This window comes from Periophthalmus magnuspinnatus, chromosome 16 (genome assembly GCF_009829125.3).
Source record: "Periophthalmus magnuspinnatus isolate fPerMag1 chromosome 16, fPerMag1.2.pri, whole genome shotgun sequence".
NCBI classification, from domain to species: domain Eukaryota; kingdom Metazoa; phylum Chordata; class Actinopteri; order Gobiiformes; family Gobiidae; genus Periophthalmus; species Periophthalmus magnuspinnatus.
Genome location: NC_047141.1, coordinates 12450981 through 12463841, shown reverse-complemented (window position 1 = coordinate 12463841; position 12861 = coordinate 12450981). Strand labels below are relative to the sequence as shown.

Below are 12861 nucleotides of genomic sequence, written 5' to 3'. Positions count from 1 at the left end.
TCAATTTTTTGTGTCCATTGTTTTGTTGTTCAAATTACATTAACTTGAAATGATAAATTAGTTGTTACATCCCAACAGTTACTCTTTAATTTACTTTTACTTACTCACAAAATACTTTTGTACTCTTCCTTGAGTAATTTCTTGGAGCACGAATTTGCACTTCTACTTCTGTTTTGGAGTATTGCTAATCTTATTTGAGTAAAATGTGCGGCTACTCTACCATCTCTGATCCTGTGAATCGAATAATCACAATTATCAATTAACTGAATAATGTTGACATCTCTCTTGACCACCTGTTTGTATTTTAGCGGAGGTGAAGCGTGTGGGCGACACTCTGCTGGGCATGGCCACACAGTGTGTTCAGGTGAAGAATGTGGTGAAGACGTCTCCTCAGACCCTCTCCAACCTCTGCCTCAAGATCAACGTCAAGCTGGGAGGCATCAACAACATCCTCGTCCCTCATCAGCGGTCAGTTTGTGGGCAGTGTTAAGGGTGTACTGCAAAAATTCATATCACAGTTTTGCTTGAGTCTAGGTCATAAAACAATTACATTACCTCTATATTAACTTTAAAGGCACTATACTGGAATTTTACCGTCTTAAAAATGTGAAAAAAACCCTAGTTAATTTTAAGCGATTTGCAGTGGTCCATACTCCACTTACCTTATGCATTTCAAACATCCTGATTATTCACCACAATGAGTTTATAAGTTTTTTTCACTACTTTCATAGACCAATGCAGAGTTTTGCCGTGATCATAAAACTAACAACAACTAGTATGCTAATGAGCACTTCCTGATTATGACAATAAAATGCTTCATATTTAGATGCAGACAGCACACTGCAGACTTGAGACCCTGAAATTGGATACAAGTCCTTAAAAAAGCAAAGTTAAAAAAGTAAACAAAGCTATATGCGTCTTCTGAGAGCTCGTACTTTAGATTTTTTTTAAATAAGTAAAATTTGTTGGACCCAGTACAGATATAATAATACTAAAGCAGTTTTATCTGCTGTGAACCAGGAAGTTCGACTGATGTGCAGTTAGCATGCTAATTGTTGTTAGCAATGGTGTGCCTCTGAAAGTTGTGAAACGCACTTACAAACTCATCTTGTTGAATAATTGGAATGGGAGGAAAGGGAGGGATACCTTTGGACCACTGCAAATGGTTTTGAGCATAGAGCTGCATTAAATATAGCAGTGAATGACACTATAACCATCGCTCTAGATGGGTAGACCCCAAATTTTATAATAACTGTTGTTATAATCACCATATTACCATTTCCAAATTCCTAATTTCAAATACAATGCAATATGTGATTGAACTCTTCAACTTTTACCTATAGGCCATCAGTGTTTCAGCAGCCAGTCATCTTCCTGGGAGCAGATGTCACACACCCCCCTGCTGGAGATGGGAAGAAGCCTTCAATTGCAGCTGTAAGTATAGTTTATTTTCATGCAATCCATTCAATCCCTGACAGTTCAATATATTCTGATTTAATTTACTTTTTTTTCCTTTTTTTGGTTGGTTCTCGTGCAGGTAGTGGGCAGTATGGATGCCCACCCCAGCAGGTACTGTGCCACTGTGCGTGTGCAGAGGCCACGGCAGGAGGTCATCCAGGACCTGGCCTCTATGGTGCGAGAGTTACTCATCCAGTTCTACAAGTCCACGCGATACAAGCCTACCAGGATCATCTTCTATAGGGACGGAGTGTCAGAGGGACAGTTCAGACAGGTCAGCTACAGAGGTTTGGGATGAAGTTGATGTTAGAGTTTTGAAAACATATTTTTTTATCTAGGTATCAAAGAGGTAAACCAAAGCCTATTGTACTATTGTATAAATATTCCTTAGTGTCTATAAAGCCTCCACAATTAGTGGAGCATTAGCCACAAAACAAAACAACTGCGGCGCTATATGTCCTTCTCTAGAAAAATACAGTGAGGTATCAGATGGGTGTATTGGTTTAAGTACTTGCCGATACGATACCTGAAAATGCGTGTCAGTGCTTTTGCCAATACTGGTATCGAAAAAACCTTATATTACATTATATTACATATTTTTGTTCAGTTAGATTCTCTGCCTGAGCCAAGTCAAGACTTAGGTGGTCCATGTGTTGCTGGGCCATGCCAGGGACAAGAATTTTTGGACAGGAAAATTTAGTTTAGTCTAAATCTAAACATGAATCCACATTTGAATATGAATAAATGTTTTATGTTTCTGCCCAAAACCAATACCTGCTGATGTTTATGAACATGCCGTGCCCACACAATTATACCAGGCCTACAACAGATTTATTTATTAGGTGCTGTACTACGAGTTGCTGGCCATCCGTGAAGCCTGCATCAGCCTGGAGAAGGAATACCAGCCGGGCATCACCTACATTGTTGTGCAAAAACGCCACCACACGCGCCTCTTCTGTGCCGACCGAAACGAAAGAGTGAGTACATAATCCCCTCACCATATTTACCATATTTATGTATATTTATGTATTCATATTAAGAGCTCAATATTGGCCCTCATAAATACCGGATTGTGTGCTGCAACACTCAACCCACTCAGCCCATGTAATTATTGTCAATTAATTCATTCAAGCCTCTTGCAAAGTGAATGCTCTGGAGTGGCACTTAAGGCCCCTAGAGTTAGACAGGGCTATCGCCGAGGCAGCACACGCTTAATGTTACATACTGTCATACAGAGGAGAGCAGACCCAGGGGCATTAGGCTTTTAATTGGTTAATAGGAGAGCACTTGGTAAAGCTTAGCAGGGAAAAATGCATCGTAATGTAAAGTTATTTTTCAGACAATTATTAAGCTTGTTCTTGCTGACTTGGTGTTTTTTAAACAAAGCTGTGGTCTGGGGAGTATTAAGTTGAACTGCTCTGTGCTGTTTGTCAGGTTGGACGCAGTGGAAACATTCCTGCTGGTACTACAGTGGACACGGACATCACACATCCTTATGAGTTTGACTTTTACCTCTGCAGTCACGCTGGGATACAGGTTGGAGCATGCATTGTCTTTAAACTAGGAAACCTTTTTTTTAGATTTTGATAAAATAAGTGTTATAACGGCAAACCATCGGTTCTTTTTCTACTTCTACTACGTGTGGAACAGTATCACACTTATTATGAGGGATGGGAAAAGATCTTGTGCCACAAGATCTCACAAGACAAAATCTTTTCTTTCCCAATCTCGTGTCCCATCTCATCTTGTGGAAATTGTCTCATACCCTACCTAATTATACTCTACTTTATCAAAATATATGTATATTATTATAGTTTTTAAAAGTAACTACTGTGCTTGAAGGTGTGGTGCCACCATTTTTACCTTCAGTTGTTAAATCATTAAACACATAACCTATAGACACCAGGCTGAATATATTCCACACAGTAGGGATACACAGTCTGTGCTGCTTGAGCTCTGTTTAACCCTGGTGTTGATGCTGCAGGGCACCAGCCGACCCTCCCATTACCACGTCCTGTGGGACGACAATTGCTTCACGGCTGATGAGTTCCAGCTGCTGACCTACCAGTTGTGCCACACGTACGTGCGCTGTACCCGCTCTGTATCCATCCCTGCACCCGCATACTACGCCCACCTGGTGGCCTTCCGCGCCCGCTACCATCTGGTGGACAAGGAACATGACAGGTGAGCAGGCAGCTTCAAGAGGGGCTTGTCTGAAACATGCCAGGATCCATCATGTTTACTTTGGAAGGTGCTGTATCTCTAAGTACAGGATTGTTTATAGTTGAATATTGTAAGAGTCAATTATCATATAAATTTAAGAAGGTTTTGTGAATTTGATTTAAATGTGGAGTTCTAAGCAGCCAGCCACCCTCTGTCTTTCTCTCCAACGTGTGGGATTTCTGCTTGGCTCTACTCTTTATAGATGCTCTTATTACTGTAGAAAATATGTAGTTTAAATAGGTTCTACCTCATACAACTGCAAACACGTAGATATTTACAGAAGTCTGGAAATCAAACGCGTACATACATGCAATTTAAAAATGGCACAATTGCCTTTAGTGCATAACATTACATTACGCACTGCTACAAGCCATTTTAGACCCCCACAGACCTTCATATGTCCCATACCTCACTCTCTCCTCTGGTCTCATCCTCAGCGCTGAAGGCAGCCATGTGTCTGGTCAGAGCAACGGCCGGGACCCTCAGGCGTTGGCCAAAGCCGTGCAGATCCACCATGACACCCTGAGGACCATGTACTTCGCCTGAGATGTCCTCACCTCCTCCTCATCACCACCACATCCAAACACTCACTCGCTCTCATACTAGCGCGCCTGTCTGGTCCTGTGAAGCAGCTCTCATCCCTTTACGCCTACGTCAATCCGGACCGGACACTGTGCAGAGGAGAGCAGGGAGGAGGGGCCCCCACACTGGACTGGAGAATGCAAAACGTGGCTTTAAAAACGACATACGAGACAAACTCAGCACTATTATGCAATTTTGAACCAGCCAACCAGATTCCCACCATTTTTGCACCCCTCCGATCTGTTTCGCCCATCCGTTTGTCGCTTTGTGGTGCTTGTTTTTGTTCGCGTGACATCCTTTCTTTCCAAACTGTATTTATCGCAATCTCTCTGTAGTGAATCTGCTCCATTGCCATCAATAGTATGAGCAGCATTTTTATACTTTTGTTTTAGCGTGTGTTGTTTTGTTTTTTTTGTTTGTTTTTTTCAAAACAAAGCAGAGAATGCAAAAGAGTCTAGAGCCAGAAATATTTAACTGTCACATCATTGTTTATTTTCTATTTGATATTCTTCTTTGTATTTCTTTTGAGCGCACTGCCACCTGTTGGTTATGAGGTAAAAATGCCCCAAGCTGTCTGGTAAGGTCTCAGACAAGATTCTTTTAGCTGTTTTTTTTCCCCCTTTTTAAATGGGGCACAGTGGCTGATATATGAATTCTCGCCTCTTCTTTTTCACACTGTTGTTGTAATTCAATATCTTTGGTATTATGTGAAGCATTTTAATTCAATATTTAATCTTTTCAAGCCTAGATCCTTTTAGTATTCGTTTCCTGCTATGCTTTCTTTTACTCAATTATATGGTGAGTCAGTGCAACACAATAGTTTTTCTCTAGTGCAATAATCAGAATGAAGGGAAGAGTAATTCTTGGGGACTTAAACGGTTACAGAAACATTTCATTTTAAAGCAGATTTTGTAAAGTATATGGCCTTGATTATAAATGCTGACGGTGAATTATTTTTTATTGTACTTGAAGGACTTTCTATTTCGACAATATTACTTTGTTAACGGGCATATTGCGGAAATGTTATTTGAAGATTTTACCTATGATACTGGTGTAAGGTTTATAAAGATTAGTATTCAAGTGCCTGGTGGATTTTAAGCATTTAACGGTCAGTCCGATTCTAGTAATAATAAATGGGTATCTAGTGTGCTATATACAACTGACAGTACTAAAAATTTCTGTAGAATCATTTATTTATCTATTATATTTATTAATTTAACCAATGTTAGTGCTACGTAAAAGCAGCATTTAAATCTAGCTTCTCAACGTGTGTACTCCGCTGCTATCATGGGCTTTGAGGCAGTCCAATTCTAGGCGTGTATTTTTCAACTACTAAGCGAAAGTGCATCTAGATTGAGAACAAAGTACGTGATTGAGCTGCAGAAACCGTAAACTCAAAAGTGGAGAACTGTGCTGCCGAAGATCATCTCTAGTTGTGATGTTTTTAACACGTGAAACTGCACTAAAAGAAGCGTGTTTCAGGAGGGAACACAGGTGTGGTGCTATACTTCAGTCTGAATCTGAATCGCTCTGAGCAGGACAATGTTCTTTAGAGGCTTGGTGGGTGCTACTCCTCAGTCACTAAGCATCACTGGAGGATAGGGTAGGTGTACTTTGTGGCCAGTAGTTTTGGATAAGCTGAAAAAACTAATTTGAAAATGAGCTGAATTTGTCTTAAAATTGTAGATCTATGTTTAAATCCTGCACAACTGGCAGGAAATCCCATTAACATAATTCAAAAGTCTAATAATGCTGCTTCCAGTAGGATGTTAAGAATGAATCCTTAGAGCACTGTACTTTTCATATGCGCAAATGTGTATAATTGCAAATGCATTCATTTAAATTTGATAGAAAACGGGTTCAAGATCTTCTGAAATTATAACAAGATGAATGGAAATCGCAGTTTTTATCTTATGTTGGAAAAAAAACTGCTAACCTGCTCAGATTTGCTTCTCAGAAAATTTCCTATTTGATATTTTTCCATAATTGTAGTAAATACATTTACATTTTTCCTCATGGCACAAACCCATTGGCCAAAAAGTACATGTACCGTCCCATTGCTGGATTTGTTATTTTGCAGTTATGCTACAACAGAGCCACATGGGGGCGTTCTCACCTCTGTAGCCCCTTCTGCGCCGTCATTAGCTAGCCCTCCAGCATAGAAACCAGTGGCTCCCCCTAGTGTCCTGATGCCTTTTTGAAAAGCCAGATAGGTGGAAAGTATATTTGTACATTTTAAATTATGTGATGCACACCACTTATTTTTGCTAATAGAAAAAAATACCTTAATGTTAGTTATCAGTGTATATCATAAGTATAAAAAAAAAGATCAAGTTTTATTACTGCAATAGACTGTTCCTGTGTCGCTGTATAGCATTTGGTGGGTTGTTGAAAGTAGCCGTGCGTGTTTGGACTTCCGTACTGTTACTGATATAGGGATGTGGACTTATGTTTTTGAAATGTATCTTTTTTTCGTGCAGCCCATTATTTGTTATAACAGAGAGAAGTGTGGTTTCAACTTTTGTACAAGGCCTTTAAAAAACTGACTGTGTTGACAATAATAGTTCCAAGTGGACAGCACGAGTGAGAATCTACACTTTGAATGTCATTTTTTTTTTCCTTAAATTGGTGCTGAAGCTCGCTCCTTATTGGTCCAAGTGCTTTTGAAAATAGACTGACGTGATCAATGCAAACTGCGTCGAAGCTAGTAGTTGTTGCTTTTCTTTTTAGAGAATTTAGGCCAGATCTCTGCCTTGTTGCCACTTCATAGAAAGAGTAGAAATGTTCCTCTGTGCTTTGACGAAGTCTGTATATCGTATTGTTGCTCTTCGTATCTGTACTGTTTTGTTTTACAAGGCCCTCATGCCAAAAGTGGGCTACATTCCACAGCTATAGAATCCCATCCATTTTTTTAAAGAGAGAGATAAGTTAGTGGTCAGTAAGTGTGGTCAGTCAGATGTTATGAGGTGGTGTTATGTTGCAATGCTTGTTCTCTCTCTGCTGTGCCTAAAGGGTGTTGGGGTGAAGGCTCTTGAACACATGTTTACATAGCAGATGTGTTGGCCTCGTGGGGTATTCAGTGTCAGCGAACAGCTTTTGTGAGTATTTTCCAAGTGTAGTTAGGAGTCCGATGGAAGTGGCATTGTCAAAGAAAGGAGATATTGCTCAGTTAGCTGTGGGGGGAAGCAGCAGGGTCAAAAGTCCACAGGAAGTGCCTTTCTCTCGATGGTGCTGTCAATTGAACGATAAAATGTCAAATCAAACAATTCTCCTTTTCAGTAACATTTTGCAGCGTAGATTGAACTGTATAATGCACTCACTGTACATTAGTTTTCTTGGCACAGGTGTAACAGAGTTGAACGCTAATTTGTGTTTCGTATAATGGAGCTGAATGTTAATTTTTTGCTTCATGTAACGGAGTTGAATCCTAACTCCCGTTTCATGTAACGGAGTTGAATCCTAACTCCCGTTTCATGTAACGGAGTTGAATCCTAACTCCCGTTTCATGTAACGGAGTTGAATCCTAACTCCCGTTTCATGTAACGGAGTTGAATCCTAACTCCCGTTTCATGTAACGGAGTTGAATCCTAACTCCCGTTTCATGTAACGGAGTTGAATCCTAACTCCCGTTTCATGTAACAGAGTTGAATCCTAACTCCCGTTTCATGTAACAGAGTTGAATCCTAACTCCCGTTTCATGTAACAGAGTTGAATCCTAACTCCTGTGTTCAGTGTACCGGAGTTGAAAGTCAACTTATGTTTCATGTAGCGGAGTTGAAATGTTAGCTTGTTTCATGTAGTTGTAACTTGTGTGAAGTTGGATAAAACAGCGGAGTTGTCATGGTGGAGGTTCTGCTATTGCTTTTAGTTCCTTGGACCGAACGGTAGCGCTGGTACAGGAGTACGCTTTATGGGGGGTGCTGGGGACGAAGCTGACACTAGTGTGTTCTGCCACAGCCCTGCTCACAAATGACAAAACTTAGCACAGCACTTTAGAGACTGCCACTTTTACACACACAAAGCCAAGTCCCTCCAGAACTCACCTCACCAGACCAAGTCCCCCCAAACTACAGTCACTCAGCGGAAGTGTGACCCGCCCCCGTGCTCTTTGGGCTTTCCTCGGTTCTAAATGTCATGTATTACAGCTAGTGCAGTGGAACTCAAGATGTCCACATTTTTTATCTTTTTAAAATGTTGAACTAAAAACTTCCTGTATTATTCAGTTGAAGGTGAGCCAAGCCATTGGCTTCATGAGTTATTAAAATGAGTACTATTGCCATTACAATTAACAATCCAAAAATTCTAAGTTGTTGAATTGTAAAAAAAAAAAAAAAAAAAGTGGACCCAAAACAAGAAAATCCATAAAAACAATATTGTGCGAATGGGTTTCAGGTTGCATTGCTCTGAAATGTTGCAAAATTGCTAATCCTTTTGTCAGTTATAGACCCACTAGCTTTAAACCATGGCATTTTATTGTATGAACCGGTTGCTATTTGAGTCCAGGGTGTCTGTATAATCAAGGTAGATCCATGGGTAACTCTTCAGTTCGGGCAAAGGGGGGTCTTATTTTTACAAGAGATCTCAAAACACTGCACCTCACTTACCTTGGTATGCTGCATATGTTAAACTACATGACAAAAATCCTTCAAATTGCTTTTACATATAATGCTTGAGTAATGCCTGATTGCGATATTCTTATACTATTTTAGAAATAACTGTAAGATATTCTGTTTTGTCTTAACATTTATCCGATTTTGAGAAATTGTTCTTGAGCCGACTTTTTTTGTTGTCCTATTTAAATGTGTTGTTCTATAAGTATATATGAAAACTATATATATTCGGAATATTTTATGGTGTATTTATTGAGTATACGCGGCTGGAGTCTCCGCATCACATACTAGCTTGCATATAGCGTGGAAGGGGCGGAGCCAACAGGAAGCGGCCTTAGCCCCTCCCCCTCCATGTTGACGCCTTACAGATACACAAGCACAAAAACATGGAGGGGGGCGGAGTCGAGGGGTTGACAAACAGAGCCAAAAGTTCACTGCTCATTTCTCCTTTAAATGTTTCAAACGTTTACCGAGAACGCCTTTCCCACCAAACACAGCACTATTTGTATGTTCACATGCAACTAGAACAAATGAAACCCATCTGAAACATTACCTAATCACTATGGAAACCAGATGATGCCAAAACACTGCAAAAAATTAAATATGGGTTAATGAGTTATTTTTGGAGGACTCTGTTATAATCTGAAATAAAATGACTAATTTGAGTTTGAACTAGTTGGACTAGTTGGAGTTACTTTATTTAACCTAGATTATTTGAGCTCTGTTTTTGATTTGTACTTTGCCTTATATTTTAGGCAAATAAATTTTTTGTTGGAATTAAAAATATAAAAAACAAATTATTCTGAAACCAGGTTGTGAAACAAATCAAATAATGTCAACTTAATGTCATCTCTTGCTAAATATTCATTTTTTGCAGTGAGTGAATGCTAGCTAACATTTTTGATAAGCTAACATAATTTCTCTTTGTTTATTTCCTCCAACTTTTTAAAATTTCCCATCTGGATTCTAAAAAATTAAAACAAAATTACAAATAAATTGATAATTCTAACTGCATGTAAACATACCGTCTCCCTAGCTAACGGCTAATCATGCTAATAGCCAAATTAGCCATGTCAATTCCTGAACTCTGTAAGGGAGCATTTAAAAGTGGAAGGCTATTTTCTGTGTCACAAATGTTTATGAATTGCTTATTAAACGTAACTATGATTTCTATAATTTCATTTACAAAAACAGGAACTGGTCTCATTCCACTATATAGAAGATAAAACATGCCTCAACCTTAAGTGCTTTTCAGATTACTATGTGACTCTGCAAATGCCTAACTACAAAACCTACGTACTTGACCTGTCCACATTGTCCACTGGGTTTCACTTAAACAAACCACTAATATCGCTGCTGATCTACTCAAAACTGTATACGTTCAAAATTTTAATAACAATTTCTGTAAACTAATAATAATTTGACTTGGTACGTATTGTGTTGTGTGTTTCATGTATTCTAGCCATATTTCTGGTTCATTTTTCCCATTTTGTTTCCTAATTGGGCTTATACACTTTAATTCTACTTTATATTTTGTTTGTTTTTTTACCCAAAAGCGGGAGAACTGTGCCTGTGTCATGAATCAATGTGAGTACAAATGCTGTATTTTTGGCTTTAATTATCGTTGATCTGACAAAACAAAATAACTTTTCAATCCAAATAATTTGAAATTTGTATTCTGACAGTAACGTGTTTAATTTTAGCATTCCGTCTTCAAATATTGCAAATAAGAGATTAGTCCCGTGCCGCCATGTTTGGTCTACAGTGGTTTTCAAGGCAAGTGTCTGATAGTGGCCAAGGACCTAATAGAGTTTTTTGACAGTTTTTCAACAATGTAGCATGACTTGTGATTTCAGTCTTATTTGACCGGATGCACCTGAACGCATCACCATTACGTTACAAAGGCTCTGTAACACTGGCGGTTTGATTCCTTTCACTTTTCACTACACGTTTCTTTTTGTATCTGACTGTTGTTGGCCTTTTAGTGTTGCTTTGCTTCAGTTTGAAGTGTATCTTTGACTAATACTTGCAATAAAATGCCTTGCTTTACCTCACACGACCTTTTGTCATGTTTACAAAAGCTGTCTCTACACTACACTTTACTAGACAAACAGATCACATTTCACAGCAATAAATACATTTTTGCACTTTTGGGGTGGCAGTACTACATTTGAGTGGAACAAAACTCAAAATGCACTTTTTTCACTATTACTCATGTTTTGGCAACTTTAGTGCAAAAAGTAGTTATGTAAATTAGCAACTTTCTGGTCAAAACTGCCTAAATCCATGTTTGTGCTGCCTTCAGTGGCCCCTGTAATTTCCAGTAGTTGGTGACATCACAAAACACTGCCCTGATTACAGACAGGTGTTTATGTTTACAAACACCTGGCTGCAGGGGTGGAGTTTGAAGTGTGGATACCTGTTAGACCAATCACACCATTCTTTCTATTTCTAGACCCCGCCCCTCCTCTTTGCACTCTCTTCTTTAGTCCACAGGCACAGTTTGCTCACAACAAGATTTCAAATAGAACTGCTCAAACTTTAGGTGTTAAGTCCCACTTTAAAATACATGTAGCCCATATTACATCATTTTTTCTAATAGCCTGCATGTATTTCATCAAGTCTTTTATGTTGAAATAAAAAAATCTTTTGGATTTTTTGGATTATATTTTTTTCTAGGCTTAAATGTCTGTGATGGAAATTCCGGGTACATTTTCACTATACTCACTTGGCATTATAAAGTGTGGTATATATATTTGCCTGTGTTTCATTCATTCATTTCACGTCACTCCACAGGCTGCTCCCACACAGAGACTACCTTCTACATATTAAACATTTAATACACGTTCATATGGTTTTGGCCTAAACTTATTACATCTATGCAAATACTGGCCTAATATACCTCAAATTTACTTGAGAAGATCTCATTTTGTAATTGTATTCAATAAAACAACTATTGATGCATTAAATGTTCATGCCCCTGATCCACCAGCAGAGGGCGACATTTCCTTTAGTGTTATGTACCAGCTGCATTTGTGGCCCATGATTACAAGAAAAGTAAAATGACAGAGGACAGTAACGGAAGAAAAACAAGTAAAGTACTGCACTTAAGTACACATTTTAGGTATCTGTACTTTCCTCCAGTAAAAGTATCAACTTTAAAATTTACGTTACTTTCTACTCCAATACATTTCTGAACTGGACTGAAAAGTAAAAGTATAATTATGATTATTTAAGACCTTCTGAAAAAGGGAGTTTATTTTTAACATGTTCAGAATTTAAGCTAACTAAAATATACAAATAAAAAAACATTGATTGAATTGTTTCTGCTGAATAAAAATAATTTGGCACAAATCTTTATCAAAATCAATACATTTGAAAAAAAAAAAAAAAAAAAAAAAAAAAAAAAAAAAAAAAAAAAACCCTCTAAGCTCTAAGTACGTTTTTAAATGGGTACTTTATTACTATTGTTTAAGTAGTTTTTGTTTTTTTGTTTTTTCCACATGATACTTTTACTTTTATTTGAGTTTTTATTTGAGTTTATTTTGATTTTTGTATTTTGTTTTTTTTTTTTTTTTTGCTGTGGTATAACTGAATACTTCTTCCACCACTGATAGGACCACAATCCTCTATCATCATGGATGCTCAAATGGCTGGATTATTTTTGGTCCCTACATCATTACTTTAACTTTAAAAAGTAAAATATCAATGCTAAGGTGATAAAATAAAACATTTAAACTTGATTAACGCTAAAGGATCAACACTTAATTAATTAACATATTATTCAGAATTGACTTTTATGAACCATGTTGTAATTGTGTTCCCTCATCAAAAAGCTAGTCAGTTTTATTTCAACTGATTCATGTATGTTTGAGTAATCCTGAATTGTCCTGCATTCGAGTTTAGAGTGTTCAGAAAATTGCTGTTTACACCTACCCCCTATCTCCGCCCACAGTTTTATATTAACTCTGCATTATTTAAACAATAC

At 38.1% G+C, this 12861-nt stretch overlaps 1 protein-coding gene across 2 annotated transcripts in view; it reads left to right on the top strand.

Moving 5' to 3' along the window:
* LOC117383989 (protein argonaute-3) overlaps positions 1-10927 on the top strand; it is a 43336-nt gene extending 32409 nt beyond the window's left edge. For both annotated transcript variants that reach the window (XM_055228167.1, XM_033981246.2), the window contains exons 13-19: positions 309-468; positions 1344-1434; positions 1538-1732; positions 2301-2435; positions 2893-2994; positions 3443-3642; positions 4119-10927. In XM_055228167.1, coding sequence (XP_055084142.1) covers positions 309-468; positions 1344-1434; positions 1538-1732; positions 2301-2435; positions 2893-2994; positions 3443-3642; positions 4119-4227 — 992 coding nt within the window. In that variant the 3' untranslated portion in view covers positions 4228-10927. The remainder of the gene's footprint in view (positions 1-308; positions 469-1343; positions 1435-1537; positions 1733-2300; positions 2436-2892; positions 2995-3442; positions 3643-4118) is intronic.
* Positions 10928-12861: the final 1934 nt, after the last annotated feature.